General features: G+C 39.6%; 1 protein-coding gene across 2 annotated transcripts in view; it reads left to right on the forward strand.

Annotated features, from left to right (window-relative positions):
* Positions 1 to 279: 279 nt before the first annotated feature.
* BRINP3 (BMP/retinoic acid inducible neural specific 3) overlaps positions 280 to 22,705 on the forward strand; it is a 197,491-nt gene continuing 175,065 nt past the window's right edge. The window contains exons 1-2 of one of the 2 annotated variants that reach the window (XM_065746865.1): positions 280 to 345; positions 15,272 to 15,557. In XM_065746865.1, the coding sequence (XP_065602937.1) occupies positions 15,322 to 15,557 (236 nt within the window). In that variant the 5' untranslated portion in view covers positions 280 to 345; positions 15,272 to 15,321. Of the gene's footprint in view, positions 346 to 15,271; positions 15,558 to 22,705 lie in introns of those variants that run through there. The other variant, XM_065746874.1, reaches the window with a different exon arrangement.

Below are 22,705 nucleotides of genomic sequence, written 5' to 3' on the forward strand. Positions count from 1 at the left end.
GCTGATGTCGGGAGAGGGGAAGGGGGAGCAGAAGAAAGCCCATCAGGCGTGGGATCCAAAATCCATCCTTCTTCCAGTTCCTCTCTTCTCCCCGCAGCTGGACGGCCCCCCCGCCTCTGCTCCATCCCTCCCCATAACCTGTTCCCCCGCCGGGTTTCCCGTTGTCGTCAGTGCTCCCCTCGCCCCCTCCCGCCCCCCACCGCCCCCGGGCCGGGGTCCTTAACCAAACCCTGCGTGCTTCTCCTGAATCTGCTGCTGCGGGGATCCTCCCCGCACCATGCTCCTCAAGGAAAGTTTCTGTGCATTCAGACCTCCTTCCCTTCCTAGGTATAGAGGATTACCTAGGTAAGTGCATTTCCAAAGCTCCAGCTCACTTGTCACCCTCCTTTTTGTTCTTTATTATTAGTAGTATTTCTCCGCGTATTAAGAACTTAGCAGGAAGCCCCGGGGCTTAACTCGCTGCGGGAATAACCCGGCGAGCAGCACCTCGGCAAAGCCAGCTCAATGGTAGCGAGCTGCAGAAGAGATTGATGCGCCCATCGGCACAATACTGCCCGCGGTTCGGGGCACTCCGCACTCCCTCTGTGCGGGCAGCGGTGGGAGATGGCACGGAATGCGGAGATGGCAGCGGAGTAGTTCACATCGCGGTCACGGCGATGGATGGCACAGCGGTGCCTGGGCAGCTCACGGGCAGGGTGGTGGTTCGGCAGGAAGGGAGGGGGGACAACAAACCCTCTGCGTACAAACATCGAATAAATCGATGCAATTAATGCTGTCTTAATGGGAGATTGTATGCGGCGAGCTTGAGGCGGGTTTAATAGGGAAGATTTCCATTAGCCTCGGTGTTTCATTGCCAGCGTTCAGCGCTCCCAGACCAGAGGATCCCCACTGCTCACACAGGGCTGGATGACTCGGAGAAAATGGGAATGCCAGGGAGCAGCCCGGCGGTTTTTGGCTTCAGTTCAGTTGATTCTTTTGCTTTTTGTACAAAGAAAAGGCAGCGGGTAAAACCTCCCCAGTCTCACACCCCAGTCCTGGGGGAATGGTCAGAAATAGCCTTCTTCCCTTCCTTCTCTCTGCTTGTTTGTGACTGGCCTCGCTGTCAGGGATTGTTGTCACCTCTTCTGTCACCTTCAGACTCTCTGAAGCTCTGAGGCTTTGGGACTCCTCGGTTAGGAGCTCGTTTTCCAATTCCAAGTATTGGCAGCGGCAGGCGGACACCCGGGAGGGGGCTCGGAGGGACGGAACTCCTTTACAGACGAGTGCCGGCAGCCAGCCTTGCCCCCTCCTCTGCCTGGACGTAACCCCACTCCGTTCCTCCGAGTTGCTCTTACCCCTCTCGGGGGAGGAGGGAGCGGGGGGGGGGTGGGCACACCACCTCCCGCAGCTGCAAGGAGGAGCTCCGGACAGGGCGAGCTCCCGCAGCCGAGTGTCGGACCCAAGCTGCCAGGACCCCCCCCGCAACCCCCCCACCATATCCTCCCCGGGAGAAGGAAGTTCCCCGCGCCCACCGCCCGCCCCTTCGGAAGGGAAGAGGAAAGCGAGCCCCCCCCACCCCCCCCTCAATCCCCGAGGACAGGGTGTGTGCCCCGCCCGGCTGGGCGGACTGGATGAAGGAGTCGGAGAGCTCGGGTAGAAAGAGTTAATCGGGGCTGCAGGATGCTCCAGGCGTGAGTCCTGAGCGCACCTCATAGGCGCACCAGCCAATCCCAGGCACCAGGAGCACGAACCGTATGTAGCACAGTGTAAAAAGCGAGCTAAAGAAAATAGGGTGTAAACTGTCACCGTATATCGGAAAGCAGGAGACCTGGTTTTTTTGGGGGCTGCGATTCCTGTGCTGCTTAGAGATCGGCATGCATTTACAAAGGTAAGGGCTTTGTTACCAGCACAGTCTTTATTGTGGCTCACTCTGGATTCAAGTGCATTTTCTGCATACGTCTCATTAAGTGTTAAACCGTACAGTGCAGAAGAAGTGGAATATGCTGTGGTTTACTGTTTGAGATCTTTTTTTTTTTTTTTTTAAGTGGCAATAATTTCTTTTAGAGGTTAAGGAGCTGCATGCATGCAAAGCAAAGTGAATTCGTGACTGGCAGAAAAAAAAATGTAATGCATGTGATAAGTGAAGAATGTTCTGTGATGGCTGCATTAAAATCAGTCATGGATCCATATCAAATGAAGGCCAGAGTGAGATAGACCTTATTTGGAAAAAAAAAGAAAAAAGAAAAAAAAAAGAGTAATTTGGAGACATGTATGTGACAAACAAGTCTGATAGAAGAAACTAAAATAACTTATTTGCTGACATCTAACGGTATTTAAATATGGCATCACAAAAGAATGCTATAAAAAGAAAAAGTGAAATCAAACCCTCACAGTGTGTATTTTCAGAGACAGGTGGCTCTGACACATTAAGTGTACGGAGATAAAGCTGGAGTGGCCCTACTTGCATTTACAAGGTGAAAGGAATAACTTCAGAGGAGCAATCCATTTAGATGTCAGTTTACAGACTGCTGTCAGTGCCCAACATGAGTAGAGCTCACGGTTACCCATTTTACATGTGCTCTATCTGCTTTACCATAAGACCTGGCTTTGCGAACAGAAACGTTTGATGTGTATGTCTTCTCTGCATCCAAGCATGGCAAAGAGCTGTAGTCTGAGGCACTGTTGCTGTGCTCGTTATCAGAGTTACGTAAAGAAACTACCTACAATATCTCACCTTCAACCATTTTTTTCTAAGTCATGTATGTAATTTAAGTGAAGAAAAAAGAAAACCAAAGGGAAACGTGTGTTACGTTTTCAGCAAGCTGATCCACCTCCAGTGAGAGCTCACCTCCCCAGCAGATGCCGAGTTCACTAGAGTTGCTGTGTTTGGGGTGTTTGTCCATGAAATAATGAAACACTGTGAGGGAAAACGTTAACTAGGAAACGTGAAAAGAAGCAGCTGAACGTTTTACTGATCTCACTGCAGAAGGCAGCATTTGTTCAACAAGACAACAAAAACAACTTGAGGATCTTCAAGTGATGTAATCACCCTGTCTCATCTTTTCCCATTTTTTTTTCTACTACTGTCTGAACACTGTTGTGAAGAATTAATTACAGGAGCCTACTCGTTGTTTACATCAATGTGAGTCTGAAAAGTTAGTTCTCTAGTCATGCAGATTACTGTGATTTCACTCCTCTCACTCGCAGGCGGAGACAGTGATTTATGGGACTAAAATAGTCTTCATTTCATTTGGATTAATTTGGAATCGAGTTATCACATCTGACTATGAGCAGTCTTGGAAACATCCTCCTTGAGATTTTGACAAAAAGATGCAGCATCAACTTAAAACTAAAGAACAGTCTTTTTACCAGCAAGCTTGACTCGTGTGTGGTTTGTGAAAGTCTAAATAGAAAACTGGGAGCTCAATTAATCCACCTAAGATTTTGTTTAGGAGAAAAAGGGAGTGGTGCAAGACATTTGATGATACTTTCTGGAAGTGTTAAGTTTTTTTCTAGATGTCGTGTGCAGCTCCCTCAGTTCGTCTGTCTCAAAATCAGAAGCAAACAGTGATTTTTGTTTTTGTTTTCCCTCCTGAACTATAAGCAATCTCATTTGGGAGTGAAATCACTAGAAATATTCTTTGACACAGGGAGCCAAAATACACTCTCGGATAAGTTGCATTCAAAACAAACTCATCCTGGTAGACTGCTGCAGGCAGTAACTTACAATAGACACTTTATGAGAATTGGCTTGCTCTTCTTAATCTCATCCTATGTCCTCTTCAGAACAAGCGTTTATTTATTTAATTTATTTTTAAATTGCAACCACATTCTTGTTGTGGTATTGCTTTCCTATTGCTCAATATGTCTGCTGTTCAGTGAGGGCCTGATCTCGCTCTATTAAAGGAGATCTGAGCATTGCTATTAACTTCACTGAGAGCAGGATCAATTTCCAAGATAATAATTTGTAACTAAAATGAACTTCAGTTTTAGGAAAGAAAATAAAAGCAAGCTTCATGAAGATATTTGCTGCAGAGTTGTACAAGGTCTTGCATATCTTGACTCAGATATCATTAAAACAGTAAGGAACTGAAGATTTTTTAATGTGCTCTTATGTTTCCTTTTGTTAGTATTCTGCCATCACTGATAAATCAACATTTTTTTCTGTATAAAGTTGAAGAACATCAATAGTTTCATTTTCTGAAGGGTTCCACTGAGCTGCAGGCATTCAGTACATTTCAGTACATCACGACTCAAGTCGTCCTACTGCTGAAACTGTAATGTGGTTATTTTGGCTTCCTAGCTCTGACATTAATAACTTAAATATAGTATAGTCAGTGTGAATATATACAGATAGTTTTTATGTACGTCTACATAACTGTATATAAATATGCGTAATACACACCATACTTACCCATCCATTCATCCCTACACAGATACAATATGTTTAATTGCTCTTTTGCCCTGGGTCATACATGTGATTGATTATTAGCACAGTTATTTTCCCAACTCCTATTGAAAGTCTCAATTTCCACTTTGTGCCACAAAATAAACTAGCAAGAAAAAAAAAAAATAAGGACACCCTCTGTCATGTCAAAGCTTTATATATTTAATGAGCCTTTCACAAAAGCCACAGATTTTGTTCCACCTTCAAAAGAAGATTGACCAGGCAATATGTACTGTTAGCTAAATTAATGCTATTAAACTGTAGTGGTTTCTCTAATAACGAGGTGAGATCTCAAGGCTCATCAGTCAGGTACCTTTGCTGTAGCACTCACATTAATGGCGATTAAAAAATTCCACTCATTTGCAGTAACACTTTCACTTCCACAGTTACCAGCACATGATTTACAAGAAACATGGCTTTTAGGATATTTATCATACACTGCAAGTAAAGGACTTAAATCTGGGGAGTCACAGCACTAGTCTATACCTTTAATTCCATATCATTCATGACTACTGGAACTCTGCAGAGCTAATGTAGCTCTTTCAGTATTTATTAAACCTTTGGAAACAACAAAAATACCTGGTTAACTGACCCTTCCTTCCTTCCTTCCTTCCTTCCTTCCTTCCTTCCTTCCTTCCTTCCTTCCTTCCTTCCTTCCTTCCTTCCCTTCCCTTCCCTTCCCTTCCCTTCCCTTCCCTTCCCTTCCCTTCCCTTCCCTTCCCTTCCCTTCCCTTCCCTTCCCTTCCCTTCCCTTCCCTTCCCTTCCCTTCCCTTCCCTTCCCTTCCCTTCCCTTCCCTTCCCTTCCCTTCCCTTCCCTTCCCTTCCCTTCCCTTCCCTTCCCTTCCCTTCCCTTCCCTTCCCTTCCCTTCCCTTCCCTTCCCTTCCCTTCCCTTCCCTTCCCTTCCCTTCCCTTCCCTTCCCTTCCCTTCCCTTTTTTTTCATATTTGAAGCTATTTCTAAGTAGTCTTACCACAGGTGACAAACATACTGCAAAGTAGTACTGTGGGTTAAGGTGTCAGCCTAGGAATACACTTTTAATTAGCTGGCTTTCACCTAAAATGTTAATGGTCCCTTTTCATTATAAGTTTGGAGGTCACACAGAGCAAACATTTATTACAACAAATTTTATCTTTTTTTTTCCTTTTATCTTAATGTATAACCCTGAGGGCTAGAATTGTCATATTTTGAACATGACATTGTACATAAGTGTACTGTATAGATAGATATATGTGTACTTTGGCATCTTAAAAGTGATCATATCATCACTGTCTTATGGGAAACACTTAGCACAGTGCAAGCAGAATGTTTGCTTTTCTCCTTTTGTTCCTCCATCTTGAAATGTGGGCAGGTATACAGGACAGAGGTGATACCCACCCCCGTTCTTTAAGAGCATTTGGCTGCTCAGCATTTATTTGATTAATCACCTTAATCCTCATTATAACAACATTTCTAATGAAGATGCTTCTTAATGTAAAGCAGTAATGTTTATGCAAGTTGAGACTCATCCTGCTGTCAGCCTCTGGAAATGAAGAATTTATTTCACATAGAGCCATTAGCTGGTGATGGCCATTAGTTGATGATGTTCTCTTTGTTTAATTACTGCTCCTGTGGGAGATGAATCTGACTTACTGGCTTAAAAAGTAAAAGCTTTAGTAACCTACTAAGTACCATTTAAGCTATATGTTAACATATGTTTATCAGGTTGATTTACATTAGTTGGAGAAGCAGTAATGGCCTTTTTTGAAAGGTATTCATAAAACAGATTAATATTTTTATGCAAGTCTATATTGGCCAGGTAAAGTCTAGAACATTTTCTCAGTCTTTCTGGAGGAAAAAAAAAATAAAAGAAAATGTGAGGATGTATTAAAGAAATCTTACGTTCCTCATATCTAGAGAGACTGCACTGATCTGTAATCTCTAATAAGAAATGTAGACAATGTGTCCCCTGTTCCGCACAGAAAAGATACTAGAGGAAAGTTTAAAGCTTTTCAACATTTGCTTAACATCTTTCTGTTAAATCAGAATGTGCTTTTCTATCAACAGCAACAAGAAATAGTGATAATTTTGCACCACCACGGTTTCAGACTGTCACTTAGCTAAATTAAAACAGTTGGGTGATTGTAATTAGTGATGAGACTCTATAGCTCAGGCTTTCTCTCCTTGTAACATGACGTTCACAAGAAAGGCATCTTATAGCAGACATTCTTTTTTTTTCTTCTTTTTTTTTTCCTAATTTTGTAATTTCTTCTGAATTTGTCCAAAAAGTGACAAACAATTTTTATTTTCCTAAACTAATGAATCATAATCATGTTTAGGAAGAAGGTTTATGAGGAAGCTTTAGTGCTGTATTTATATGAGATTGCAGGCTGCCGAGTACACATGACATAATTATTACTTTTACAACCAAGCCTTGTATATTATCCATCCTCAGATGCAATTAGGTCCAGACTGACTTGCTGAAGCTTGAATCTTTGTTCAGTCAGCCATAAAGTCCCTCTCTCACTATAAAAAATTAATAGCTTTAACATGAACATTTAAGAGGATCTGGCTATTACCCATATACTAGTTATAGGCTTAAAATGTTCAGGCAAAGGGACTTACACAAAGTCATGCAACAGTTTACAGAAGGATCAGACACAGGGCTCTGGGCTCTTGAATCCTCTGAGTTCCATCTAGGCAGCATACACAACAGGTTCCAGGTTTTTTTTCCAATAAGGCTTTGGTGGAATAAGTCTATTTTTTTTTTCCTGCTGGAATAAATGAGCTGAAGCCTGGGAATCTGAAAAGAATTTTAACCGTCCATTTACAGCAGCTGAAAATCAGCTCCACCATCTGTGAAATCAGCTGTAAAATACATTATGAGCTCTGGAGCACCTTTGTCTGAAAAACCTAATAGAAAAGCAAAACAAAAACATTTCCATTTTATTAGATATCAACACTAAGAAACAAAATACATAAAATCATCCATTCTTACTGAAATGAATCCAGATATGTTGTGAAAGACAAATGATGTTCTATTAGATTTTGACGAAGGTTATTTCTAACTACTGATCTAAACTAATTTTTACATGGAAAATAAAATCAGGAAAAGTGCAAATTCTCAATCAGATGTTATTTTGCTAATGTTACAGAGCAGTATCCCATACTTGAACTAAGGCACCTAAGCTGACAGATTCATTTCTAGAAACCCCAAACCCATGACTTTTGTTGTCAGAATTTAAAACAAGAGCAGGATTTGGTTATCTATCCAAGGGGCTGGAAATACATGAAACTTAAGCTGTCATCTATATTTTGTCTGTATGTCCTCACTTCATTCAATTGTTTCTTTGTCCCTCCTTGTCCCATCTTAAGATCAGAGGACAACTGAGTCTCATTATTTTTTTTTCTTTATCATTTTACAAACAATATGAGAGCTTCAGTAACTTCAAGGAAACTTCTGTTTTGTCCAAGATTGCTGTTTTCTTTTTGGAGCATTTGTTACAGAATCTTCAGTGCCATACATTTTAAGTAGCTACAAAAATAGTTGGCGACTCCATTAAGTAGACTGAATGGTTGTTTTTTTTACCTTATACCAATTTTTGTCATAAAATTATTTGAAAGCACTCTATAGATACTAACTTGGCAGACTTCACAGTACCCTTGTTTCCTGATCTTATCAGGAAAAGACACACCAGTGTGGAAACTGGATGTTGACTGAGTGTTAAGGGACTTGTCAATGTTTCTGTGGTAAGATCAGAATTACAATGCAATACAACTTTGCTGCAAAAAGTCTCCCTTTTCTCTAAAATGTCTTTTCTTCAGCTCAACAAATCGTTGGTGAGCAAAATTTCTTATCTCATTTTAGCCTTATAGGAATCATTTGCAGTCAGCAGTGATTACTTATATGGAACCTGGTCCTCAAATTTGAAAATCCAAAATGAGACCCTTAGTGTACAGCCTGTATGTAACTGCTTCCTCCCATTTTAGAAGGCATCCAAAGACCTCCTTAAGCACTTGTAATATACACCCAACAAGATCATTGCACCAGTGGATCAGGAACATTTTAGGTTAAGTGTCAAGTTTTAAAAATTCCCATTAGCTGGAGTACAAATTTCTAAGTATCTGCTTCCCATGAGGATTTTCTATGAACAGAAATTCCTTTAGAACAAATTCCAAAATTTTTCAGAGAGACTTGTACTATTTCCATTCCCGTTCTTTTCATTCTGTCAGATGTTTTCATTAAAAACTTCTGGACATTTAGGAGAGTACTTAGGGTAACGTGCAATGGAATGACGAGACTGAAATGTCATCTACTGTACTACATGCAAATATTTTTTGTACGTGGGATAGTCCATATACACTCATGGAAATATGAAGGCCTAAGAACTTTTATACAGCCGTTCATCCTAGATCAGCTTTACAGCTCTGAAAGCATCAGATTTTACTGTCGCTTCATGGCATCCTGTGTGACGGATACCCGGGGATCAGGCTGAGTGCTGCTAAGCTGTTCCAGAATTTACCTCTGTTTCATCTCCTTGTGTGACTGATAGATTTTATCTCACAAGGACATAGAGATGAATCTTCATCTAAAGACAAGCTGAGATGCCCTGAAGAATGGGTGACTTTCTCTCTCTCCTTTTCAGGTACCTACACAATTCAGATCTTCAAGGCACTCATACATTATTTTGTAAATCCCGCACTTTGTGGTGCCTTTATGTGGTAGAGAAGAGCTGCCACGCTTGGTTTATGAGAACAGAGAGAGGGCTAAAAAGCCAGAGTATGCAGCCAATCCAGGTGCCAAGACACAGTCCAGGTGGGTGCAGATTTCAGTGGTAGTGTGGCCCCAAGATGCTGATGTGGGTGTGCAGAGTGGGGCTGGTAGCCATACAGGTCTGACAATGGCCCAGTCAGGCAGAGGCAGGTGGATGGGGTGGCTGGGGATGATGCAGGCAAGCCAGCAACACTTGGGCAGGGGTGGAAGGCTCAGGAACCACTAGTCCTGGCTTGGTGGAGGAAAACCATTAAGGGCCACTGAGGCTCACTTGTGGCCCCAGAAGATCACTTTTGCCACACCGAGTGCTTCCTCAGAGGAGCAGACTAACTCTTCAAGGTAAAAAACCTGATATTGTAATTCGGGGATGCTGCCCTATTTTGTCAGCTGAAACAGAAGGACTGATTTGCAAAGGAGGATGAACTTAGATTAACAGATTGAAGGTGTACCTGAGAGCTTTTTCCAGCATTATCTGAGCAGCAAAGGAAAAAAAGAATAGGTCTTTTAAAAGTATCAGGCATGAAAACAATTACCTCAGCATACCTGACAGCTTGGGTGTACTTCAAGGACTAAGGAAACTGGCACTATCTGTACAGAGATACAATAAAAATCATGTGGGTACATCCAGTTACATGCTCACAGATACTGCAGGGGTGAATTGCTGCTTGTGCAGAGCAAATGCCAAGGCACTTTCCATTGGTAACCATGCAGCCCGTGACAGTGAAAACTCACATTTCAAACACAGCTAAAATCAGACATCCCATTTGTTCTTTGTTTTGGCTTTTGGAGACATAATTACTTGAGTCTTATCCTTGTCTCACATAGAGAGTAGAGAAGGAAGCTGAAATTCAGCAGTGGGTGAAGCTCTGTTTGAACAAAGAAAATGTGTTCCTAATAGATTGCATGAAGTCAAAGCAAACGTAGGGCCCGATATAGAGATCCCATGTATTTTTAAGTCCAGAATTCATTTAAGGATGTTAAGTGTAGAATTATTTTCTCCTTTCAGATTTGCCAACATATCTGGCTTTTGAGTCTTCATTTGATGACAGTTCCTAGGCCTGGACTGAACAATAGAAAACAAGCTGATTCAAACCCCCTCAGAGAAAATCATCCGTTGACTTATGCATTCTACCTAGGTGCCTTCTACTTTTGCATACTGTCAGCAGCTGTACATTGAACTTCATGTGCATCAGGTCTGGTGGCAGGCAGAGCTATCCATCCTTTAATTCCCCAAACTCTAGTCTGTTTTTTGTTCTGCCAAATGTACATCCTGCCTTTCTTGTCACTGCATTGTCCTTTTGGTGGTTGAAAGCTAATGTGTGAAAGCTAACCACTGTCAAATGGCTGCGTACAAGAGCAAGACGGAACTTCGTTTCAAGCATCCTTTTTATATCCTTCTGAAAGTTTAGGTTGGGAGGGTTTATTATATGGATTTGGATATATCTGTTTGAAGAACAAGGTCCATGTGATGGCTGAGAGCAGAGCGTAGCACGTTCCCTGCTTTTTCTTCCTCCTTTGTAGCCCATGCCCATTCCAGCACTTCCTGCTCTTTTATTTCATGGCACATCATCAGCTTCTTGGCTGTTCTATTTACACTGGACTGTATGAGAATTTCAAGGACAAATGCATCCTCAGATCTCATTCATTTAACACTGTTAATGTGCCAAAAGTTGAGGACAAGATCATCTCCACAATTCAGATGAAGAAGTGAAAATGCAGGGTCATCAATTGATAAGCCCATGGTCTTCTAGCAATAGGAATAATCTTTGAGACACAGTCACTGCTGTTCCCTGCATTGTTTTTAAAGGGAAATGTATTTATCAATTATTATGCTGCTTAATTCAAAGAGAACTAGGTTTGTGATTTGCATTTAAAAACGCTGTCTTGTAGACATGAAGCTTTCTAACACTTGTAGAGAGATGAACATCTTTTTCATTATAAGCTATTAGTTTACTTTAAAAGGATATATATGAGAATAACAAACCTAAGCATTTTGCTGTTATGTAATTTTTTATCCAGGAGAATGCTTCCAACATAGAGGAACACCATCCTTACATGGGATAACTGTTTCTGCAGTTCTAAGTCTAGACCAAAGGCCTTTGGCCTTTCCACTGTCAGAGGGAGATTCCTGTGAGAGGCAAAAAGGGAGAATGATGGAGACAGTGCTGCATTCAGTTCTCTGATGCTGACAGAGGTTGTTCAAGCATTGTTCCATGTGTAAGAGGGGAAAGGATGTCTCAGGCTATGTCCACAGCACTTGGTCCATGTTACATATACATGATTTATCAGTTCATGGTCTTTATGCAAGAGAGCTCAACTCAGAAATAAAGCAAACACATTTTGAACTATTTTACGTGCAGCAGTTTAGTGGCCTTATAAACCACTCCTGTGGAATTATAGACCATTTCAGTGTTGGAAGAATTTTCCAGAAAAAACCTCACATGGATAAATTTGCTGTATTTTACCACAAAATAGAGAACAAAAAGATTACAGATTTCCTGTGGTCTTGCTGCCAGGTGAAGTTTGGTGACATTTGGCCCGGTGGTCACAACATTGGTTTTACACTTGCCAGGACTACAATCTCAGCTGGTATCAATGCATGAATTTTACCAGTCTTCAGCACCCTTTACATGTTCATGAACCATAAGGTGTAGCTTTCCCAGAAGTATTCCCAGAAGTTACACAGTCAAATTCATTTTGCATTAATGTCAGTGAGGACAGTAGATTTCTAACAGATTTCTAAAACAATATACTTCTTAAGCTTAATATAACATCAGAATATAGAGGAGGAAAGGATGAAGACTCATTAGCATTTGCAAGTAGTAGTTGGGTGAAACCCTGGGGATAGCAGAAAGTAATTTGGCTGTGCACCTATGCTTGGTAATTGTCCTCTAAGCTAGCTCTTTAAAGAGGCAGAATGTTGATATGCTGGTTTTATTTGAAGCACTGTCTTTACAGAGTGTCTCTTCTACACTAAAATCCACCACCTCAGCTGCTTAACTGACGCTCGTTTGTTTTTCAGTTCTCACAGCCCACCCTGAAAACAGCAGGTTTTTCTGCCCCAAATTTAATTCAGATCGTTCCTCCCTGGAGTTCTGCGATGGCTGTTCTAACTCGAACCTTTCTATGTCCATCATACCTATATTTGAAAATTGTTTTTGAAGCATTTGAATTTGTTAGTGAATATGAGCATTTAAAATCTTGAGAGATCCTTCACAATGTAACCTTAGGAAAATTCCTTAGGCTCAGACTTACAAATTCGTCTTTTAACACAGAACACATATTTAAATCCCTTTGGCAGCTTGCAAAATCTTAGCCTTGGTCTTTTCATGCTTCAGTTTCCTGTTTGTTAAACTGAGGTAAAACTTTCTCTGTCAAGGGTGTTCTGAGAATTCGTGATATGCAGACTGTTTCTACAATGAAACATGGGCAATATGCACAACTGGATAAGTATCTGTAAGGAACACACACACTGTTTACTCTCCTCAATGGCTAGCTGTATATTTAAACACTTTTGAAAAAAAGTCCTCATTTAGTTTTTATGCAAGGAGATAATTTTCTTCTGACACTACACAAGTTCTCTATAGATGTTTTGCCCATTGTAAATTTATGACATAGCATGAAGTGTAGCATTAAGGTTAATATGGAGCAGAGCTCAACACTATTCCCTTGGATGTAGGAAGATTCTACAGATACGTAGCCATTCTTTTTCCAGTCTCACTATCATCATTTTAAATTCAAAAGGAGCTCAATTAGTCATCATAACAATTTATTGCTGTAACACTTCAGCGTTAATAAGAACCCAAAAGAGTAAACTCTTATCTCTTGTACATTAAACCATTACATGATATATTTATTTTTCAATGGAAAAGTTAATTTAGAAAACATGAAATGTTGTCTTAGCTTTCAATCTGATAACAACATTGTGTGTAAAAAATTACAATTCTCATTATGCCCTTTAGAACCACAGATAATGTAAAGAAATGATGCCCAGAGTCGTCCTAGTCTGTCAAGAGGTTGAAAGAGGGGGATGGGTTTGCTGTGCAATATATTTTTTCCTGATGATAGGATTATGTTGTTAGGAGGGAGAGGGTGCATGCTAACTCTTGTGCGATGCAAAAGTATGTCTGGCTTGTCTGGAGCTGACTAGCTTGGCTTCTTCATTCATGATGAGCTAATTCTTATCAGGAAATGGCAGTCAAATAATCACAATGGCTTTTATGGCCCAGGAGAGTCAACTACTGCTTTTCTGTTTCGCTTCATATCTGTGCACGCTTGTTCATAGGATGTAATGAAGTGTGCACAGTAGTGTAACCTCACATAAAAAAAAACACCAATCTGTGAAAGAAAAAAAAAACAACCCACCAGCCTAGAGAGAAGACACTGGAACTTAACACATCGTTCACAGATCTGCAGGGTTTTTTTGCATGTAAATGACTGCTTGAGAGTACAAATAAAAGTTAAGAGAGTCCTTTGCTGCAGAATCTCATTTCAAAAAGATTTATAAAATTAATGCAGTCTGTGTTTTATGATCATAAACTACCACGATTACAACTCAGTGCCCTGACATGTGTTCAGTGTGAAATATATGAATAGTCTCTTCTCAGCAAGATTACTTAACGCATTTAATGTTTGCAGGATCAGGTCAAAATCAAATTTTACAAACATTTACATTCGTTCTAAGAAAACAATAAACTTTCTCTGGTTGAATAGATAATTATGGCATTCTTCGACGGTAAATTCCTGTTGGTTCAAATGAACTTCTCTTTTGAAGGCAGTTTGCATCGTGCAGCAGATATGTTTATAATCTATACTAAAGACTCTTTGGAATATTAATGTTATAAAATATGGAAAGAACATGTTTATTCAGCTACAACATTTTCATTGCAATGAATGAGTATTAAAGAGTGTGTATTTGCAGTACGATTCTTTGGAAGCAACCTTTATTTGGGATACACTTGAAAATTAAATTACTGATGGAGACAAAAACATTCCTGGCAAGTAAAAAAAAAATTCATAACAGGGGGCACAGTAAAAACGTCATGATGAATGCTGTTTTATTTGACTGTGAATTAAAAATGTTTTTCAGGAGCACAAATTCACATTATTTCATCAACTAGAAAAATGAAAGTCCTTACATTAGCATATTCTACTTCATTGTGTGTTGTTTTATCATACACTGGAAATCAAATTAGATTGTTTCTATGTATTTCAGTATTTCTGGGAGTTCATGCTCTTGAATAGATATTTTCACAAAATCTGAGCAAGATAAAGAATCCCTATTCAATTTCACAGGTATGGGACTGAGGAGTAGGAAGAAACTGGCTTGTCTTCACTGAATTCTTAAATGGAGCTATGGTTGATAATTGATTTTCAATTGGGCACCCAAACAATTCTTTAGATGCAACCTCAATAGTATTTCTAGATCGATCCATTCAATTGTAGTGAATTGGAGCACAGGCCAAGCGCTGCTGTTAAGGATACTTAAAATTCCACCATCTGAAGCCTGAAGTTCATTGAACTCATCCCTCTGGGTAGCTCCAGCACAGCTGAACAGTGTAGTTACTCTTTGTCCAGCTATGCCGGAGCAGGACAACTTGATTCTGTTAACTGTGAGTGAAGGCAAGCCATTGTCTTTTCTAAGGACAAAAAAAAAAAAAGGAAAGCAGGATGGCTCTTCTCAATCTCACCTGTTTTCTCTCTAGTAGATGAATGCATAGACATTGCTGAATGCTTTCGAATTGATGCTAAAAAGCAGTCATTCTTGAATTTTTTCATTAATGACCAGCATTATGGGGGAGGGAAAAAAAAAAAGAAAAAAAGGAAAAAAAAAACAATCCTTCCCATGACAATTTGTTAAGGTTTCCCTTCAACAGTAAATATTATCGCTGATGATGTTAATGAAGACATTAGTTTCACAGCGTTTGAAGTACTGAAACACTCCAATGTTAACTAGCCTAGTGGGGTTTATGCTAATGTAAAATGTAATAAAGTAGAGGCCACTATCTCTTTAAGCTGAAAGAAAGGAAACTTGTTTCTGCTTCCAAGGGATGCCTAGTGTGTGCTTATCTAATTGACTGTGTATTTTGTCTAGGTGTTGAGGGAAAGCTAAGAGAATGAAGGCTCTAAGTCCCCAGTGGAAGCATGATATGGCGATGCAGTGCTGGTGCTGAATTGTTCTCTCTGATGGCTCTATGGGAGTGGATAGCACTGAGTCTTCATTGCTGGGTTTTAGCAGTTGCTGCTGTTTCGGATCAGCATGCCACAAGCCCCTTCGACTGGCTCCTCTCTGATAAGGGACCCTTCCATCGTTCACAGGAATACACAGATTTTGTGGACAGAAGTCGACAGGGATTTAGCACAAGATACAAGATTTACAGGTATGAAGCAAAAGGGAAAGCAGAGATACCATCCTTAGCAGTTGTAAATTACCAACAAGGGTTTCCTTAAGGGAAAGTTTCACGTGTGGGAACAAATCCACAGACAAAAGTCATTGCTGAAATATATGCAAGGCCATATATGCACTCTGCACTACGGACATGCTTGCTTGTGTTGTTTCTGTTTTGTATAAAGAAATGTTGATAACTGACTGTGTTGCTTTGGAGAACGTTGGTGTTCACGGTCTACCTCTAGTCTGCCCTAGTGACATACTGAAAAATGTCCTAAGGTATTCTGAGATATTCCAACACTTTCCCTGGGGTTACTGTGGGACACACTTGTTTGTGCAGAAAGATCCAATCCAATTGCGTTTCAGTGCTGCTCATCAAGACATACGTTGAGACTTAAGAATGAAATTGTTGCTTCACAGATGCTACGGGTAAAGCATTGGCTTCATTGTACAAATAAGGGCATTTCAAATGTTACTCAAATGTTTCTTATGCTAGTTTATACCAGTGTTTTGAGAAGTAGCTGACTCATCCACGAAGGACTGAGCTCCAAGAGCCTGTTTATTTTAATGGCAGCTAGAGGTATTTGTTCCATCAGGAACCACAGCATTAGCCTGGCCCAAGTCAGATGGCACGAGGAAAAAGGAAAAAACAGGGGACGACTTCAAAACTATAGGCCTACTTGAGAATTTATGCCTGGCTATAGAATTGCTTTCATGGTACATTTGGAAGCTGTCAGTTTCCAGTCTTTAGAGACAGCACTGATGAAATATCTTCTTAATCATTTGCAAGAAGCATGACTCGGGAAAACCTAATAGGTTTACCAAGGACATCCGAATGAAAAAGGGAGTTCAGTTTAATGGCAGTGGGCGAATGGCAAACAGGAGAAGAAAATGAGATCTGAGAGAACAAGTCTATAAGCAGAGATTTTTTTCACTTCTCATTGTCGTAGATCCTTCCTGGAAACAAAGAGAAAAATGGCCATAGTGATGCAATGTGGGACAGATTGTTACCATCCTTAATAACTCTCCAGCCTATTAATACAGACCACTTTTGGTGGAACAACACATGCTGATTTCATTTGAAACAATAAAACAGTCTGTGCAGTTTTTATACCTACTTTAAACTATTATTCCATAGAGGTATGCAGTTCTTTAGAAGAAGGGAAGAGTAATAAATGCCTTCATGTACATGCTGTTTTTTAGTTCAATGGCCAGTGCCCTATGACAAATCTGCTGGTCTCAATACATTAAGCTTTTATTGTTAAGGAACTTGCTTTGTGTTTCTTTGCTGAATGCATGCAGTAGAGGGCACTCTGTTGCAGGTCAATTTTGCAATGGGCTCCTTTGCCACATGCAGAGAAATTAAACACATTTTGAAAAGAAAGTGTGATTTGGAAATATGCTTGATGAAGTGGCTTGTCTTAACTGAACAGCATTGCCTAATATTTACTGCAATTTAAAAGCCAGCTGTCAGGACCGATAATGTAAAGCCAGTAATGCAGAGACTGAGATAGCGTATTTTATTCCTATAATTCTGTATTAGTCAACACCAAACCAAAATTATCTTGCTAAAAACAAGAAGGATGGAATAGTATTTCATTTCAGTTCTTTCAATCATGTCTTTGAGATTTTTTTTCTCTTCTGAGTCATCGTTACAGAAACATTGTTAGGCTTTATAGATATGCAATCATCTCTCTGATATTCGTTTGGGTTTGTGCATAGGTTTTAACTGACTGTAATTTACGCAAATCCACCAAAGAGTGTTGCTTATGTTTGTTTCTATCCTCTGCCTATTCCTTTCAAGAAGTGAGCTGGAAAGAGGCCATACGCTACCTGAATCGAAAGGAAAAAAAACTGCATTTTTGTTTTATTTAGTCCTCCAAATATGAGTCTTACTGCAAAGTTTCCCTATAAGACACAGTCCTGTTAGATAGTACTGCAGAACATGGTGACCTTGTTATGAACCACACGCTGTAAATTTAATTCCCGTTGCTTGTCTGTGAGCTTTCTTGGGCTAAAGAATTTGGAGTCTTAATTGGCTTGTTAATTTCCTCACCTATCTTTTACCTAATGAAAATAATTCCTTGGGGATGCAATCCTGATTAAAATGGAGAGGTAAGGAAAGAGCAGAAAGAAGGGAAGACAAGGGTCTTCTTTGACTCAGCTTAAATATATGGCCAAGGAAAAAAGGTGTCCCCCCAACCAGTGCTGACAGGATGGCCTTCTTTCCCTCTGTTCTTCTCTCCATCCCTGAAAGCCTCTTTGTTCCATACCAGTGCTGACATTTGTATGGCAGGAAACAGACTATGAATGTATGGCTCTCACTTTCCATAATGTTCAGCAGCCTTAATTATTTTTACTTCCTACGTTGTTTAATAAGCTTGCATTTTAAACAGATAAAGTCCAACTTTAAGGCTAAAAAACTTATGAATACATGTCATTATAGGTACTCCAAGATGGCACTTCTGTTTTCCTCTTGTTCATATGCCACTGAGTCCAAAAGCTATTGCTTTATAATCACACTATAAATAGCTGCTCATCTGACCATGAACCTCTTATACAGGATGTCAAGGGTTGGTACTGAGAGAATGTACTTATTAATTGAGCACAATGTCTTATGGGACATCTTAATTTAAGCGTATGCAGTTCTCTCAAGGTAAAATTACACTTCACCTTACCTCCCTATCAGGCTTTCTGATCATAAAACAATCATTTGAGAAAAACAACTGATGTATAAATTATGGAAGAGGAGCAGTAAAACAATGTACTCTCACTGCATTAAAAGTCAGTTATGTCCACGGGCAAACAAGCTGGTCTTGTAGAGTTCTTTGCTCCTCAAGGAGAGGAACTTCCATTGCTACAGGATACTGATGAAAGAGACAAAAATATCTGCAATAACATTTCCACCAGGTTTTGCAGGACACTAAATAATTACACCTGATGTCTCCAACACTGGTACAAATTGGGAGAGGTAAGTTGATTATATTGATTCTATGGCAGAGTAATATTCCTATAATTTTTCATAGGAAATGCTCTATAAATGCAGGAAATTTAATAATTGTCGCAGTTTACGGTGACATTCATTGCCAATATTATACGAAATGTCAGAGAAACACCTGGATAGCTGTTCAAAACCTCTAAATTAGTGGAAGTGCTGTGTCTTCGGAAAGTGTTTATTTCATAGAAGCTGGTTTATGTAGTTAATAACAGCAAATAAGAGGACTGCTCCAAAAGTAATGCCTTCTATTTTATGATGCTCTCCTATCCATCAGACAGTCGGTGCGTTTCAGCATCGATGACAGTGGGTCACTTCAGGCGTTGCAGATTTTGTTGGGTGTGACATGCAGGCTCTTGTTCGTTGCTGGCAAAAATGCATAATTAATGGTGGTGGCTGTGTTGAAAAAATTGTTTTTGTAGCTGGGAATTTGCTGTACAGAATACTCTTTGTCCCTGTTGTAATTTCTATGGTAATAAATAGAAGGCGTTACTTTCAGATCAACTTATGTATTTTGGTGAGGAAACGTGATTCTATAATTCGTTATTTAATGCACAATAGGAATACTGTGCTGCTTATGTAAATCAGCTATGTGGACAAAGGCATTTAAATCCAAACAGCACAAGACAAGAGGTTACCAGGATGGAAATAGGGATTGTGAAATTATGCAAAGAATCTACATTGTGTCAGAAGAAGTAATTTCTTCAGAGATATGGAAGTATTTATGCTATCAGACGGGGTCTTGAGGAAATTTTCTCAGGAATATTGTGTGGTTTTGTTAAAGAAAAATAATTTAAAATCTGAGATAGATGTGAAAAGTCAGGGAAGAGAAAAGCCTACTTTTTTAAGCTGAAAAAAATTGCATAGATGGGGGTTGGGGAAAAAAAGGGAGAGAGAGGGATAGAGATGAAAAAGATTACAATTCCTATTAGTGTATATATCATAGAGTGATAACTATTTCAACCAAAAGCTTTTAGTAAACCAGATTAGTATAAACTTGCTACAGATAAATGTAGGCTGACAAGTTATGTTTCTAATCATCAGAATGAAACAGTTTTGGGAAAAAAAATTGCATTACAAAGCCTAATGGAAAAGGGGAAAACATAAGACATGGGGCTTATGATGGACTAGATTTTAATAACCACTGATATCCATTTGAGGTAAGTGTTCCTGAAAAGTATGGAGTATCAATCTGCAGAGAGAGAAAAATTATGTCTTAAAGAATGGAGTAGCTCAATATATATATAAATATACAAAGAACCGTGGAGTACAGTGTTTGTGTGGCTTCAGAAGAGTTTATTCAGAGATTGTTTTAAAAGAGATTATATTGGTTCATAAGCAACTCAAAATAAAGGACTAGAAAGTACTAGAAAGACATATTGGTTTCCTCTCATATGCTCTGAGTAGTACTTCAGTAATTGAACCTTTAAGGTAAAGTAAGCAAGACTAAAGCCTGACTGAATACTTATTAATAAGCTTTAGCACTTGTATGAGAGGTTAAGTAGGAGCAACATTAAAATCAGTTTTATTTTACTTCCCTTTCAACATATTGTAGTCCACAGTTATCACTGGATTCCTTTACATCCACTCTTTTGACAGGAAGTATAAATAAAAAATTGCCAAGTTCAGTTGTGTGTTCAGTGTATGGCCTGATTTGCACTTCTCTTCCTTGCTGACATTCTGGAATGAAATTTCCTTGTGCTCTTCCCAAGATTGCTCTAAGCTATAAATAGAGGAATTGTATGATATTGAGAGAATTAGCATTTGTCTTCAATAATTCCTCCCAAGACAAACGTTCAGTAAAATGGAGGAGTGAAAAGTCTAAGGAAGCAATGGTATGGCACTTCTTGGTGCTGTTAGTTCCTGTACACTTGATCACACTCTGGAAACCATTATCAGTGACAACTTTTTGAAAGGGCCCATTTGGTATCGGTAGCGTCAGAGGTGTTATCTTCTTTAGATAAGTCAGTGTCTTTGGAAACCATATGAGAACTCAGCCACGAGTCTCAGTAACACAACTCATAACATACAAAACAGGTAAAAGATGAGGGGGTTAGTAACAGAGGAATAGAGCAGGATATATATATATATATAAAGCAAAAAAACCAACAAATGTGGCAAATGTGTACTGCAGAAATCGAGGAAAGAAGTGGCTGTAGTCAGGGACCTGTGACTCTAGCAAAGCAAGGTAGCTTAGAAACTGGGCAGCCACTGCCCTCAACTCTTCAGAGCCTTTCCTTCCCTGTCCATAGGAATGTATGCTTAGTGTCGCTGCTGGGCAGCTTAGAGGCAGGATTATAAATGTACCAAAGAGAAGACAAGTTTATCTTTCACAATTGCCATATCAATTGGAAATAAATAGAAGGAACAGTTCTTTTTGCCTTTTTCTGAAGTTCACTGTATCAGTAAATTGCTTCTGGCCTTCATCGTAATTGGTCAGCTTGCTTCGGGGGATTTTCCATTCAACCTTGTGGATGAAAGGTACAGTAATGAGATGTATCATCATTCTCAGAAGGTTTCAAAGCCCTAGTCTACGGAATGTACAAAGTCCTCTTTTTATATACAGTGGTTCATAGACTGGAAATAGAGAAGAGCAGCTCAAAGAGAGTTTCTGTGATTGTGAGGATTTCTACTGTAATAATAGTGCTTGTAGTCCAATACTGAGGCCTCATTATTGAAGCACTGTAGCCAGAACAAAAAGACATAAATTCCATTTCTGAGGAATCAAACATTTGTAGTCTCTTACAGTGAAAAAAATAATTATGAAAAATGAAATAAAATTATAAGTGTAGGGTATTTCTTAAGAATACCTGTATCTGAAAAATAACAATTTAATTTCTGATGGCAGTGATTTTGAATAGCCTCTATTAGTCTAGGTAGTTGGGGACAATAAAGACATGACAGGGACAGTAAAGACATGACAAAATTGACTTTGCTGAAACTACTTTAATAAGTACATACTTGAGAAAAAGAAAAGCTTTACATGACTGCATTTCCAGGTCTAGAGATACTATTTTCTGCAAAGACATTTAATTTAAATGGCTTTCTTTCAAATGCAACACTCCCTTTCATAGGAGAACATTTCTGTTTTACCTCTAGATCCTAAACACATATTAGCTAGTGTTGCTTTACAGCGAGCGATTGCTATCATAAAATGATGTTAGCTCCTTGAACCATTTATTTAAAATATTCTCTGGAAGGTACCTACTTGTAATGAGGTGAGAAAAACAAACAAACAAACAAACAAATAAAAAAACAACAGATGATTTAAACTGAGAAGCTACATGTTCCTGACAGGAAACTCTTAAAAATCTTCATGTTAATTAAATCTTAAGGTCAGATAAGTTGACTAGTAATTTCAAGGGGTTGCTGATTACATCAAGTAGATACTCACAAACTCAGTCTTTCACTGATGCTCCTGTGGCTACAAAGTGTGGACTGCCTCCAGTAGTTCTGTGAGCCTAAGGAAACCCTCAGAGGGAGGTGCAGGAGATAAAGAATGGGCACATTTAAGTATGGTTCTCACAATGAAAGAGGCCTTCAACTAGATATAACTCCAACAGCAACAATAAATGAATCTGAGTTCCTGTGGACTGTTGTGGCTCAGGAGAGAATGAAGGAGATGAGGATAAGGGAGTTGGAGGCAGGGAGGAAGAACCAAGAGGAGGTAGTGAGTTCTTATTTCCAAGATGTCCCTTCCTTTCCAGCTCTTCTTTGTATTTAGGGGAATGCAGTAGAGAAGTCATCTGTTCTAGGTAAAGAGCAAGCTAGGACGTATTACTCAAGAACACGTGAGACACCAATCAGGCTCACTTCTTACACCAGTCACCAACATTTGCCTAAGTCAATCTTTGAAGGTCTATAGAAAAGAGTGACCAAATCCTGATGATAAACCTTACTTTTATGTGATACTGTTTTCCTATGGAATCTTACAGAAATCTCAGAAAATAACAAGACATTTTACAGTGAGCCTAATCCCACAGTACTCAAATGCCTTTTCTTTCCGTTGTCAATGACCAGAGCCAAGACTGCTCCCTAAACCCTCGCTCCATTTTCTTAGCTAAGTATTGAACAACTGGGTTTCAAAACAAGGGTAAAATTTCTCACAGTGAGGTAAACAAGTGCCAGCACTGGATAGGATGCTG

This window comes from Cyrtonyx montezumae, unplaced genomic scaffold (assembly GCF_038088225.1).
Source record: "Cyrtonyx montezumae isolate F1298 unplaced genomic scaffold, pur_monq_1.0 scaffold_1, whole genome shotgun sequence".
NCBI lineage: Eukaryota > Metazoa > Chordata > Aves > Galliformes > Odontophoridae > Cyrtonyx > Cyrtonyx montezumae.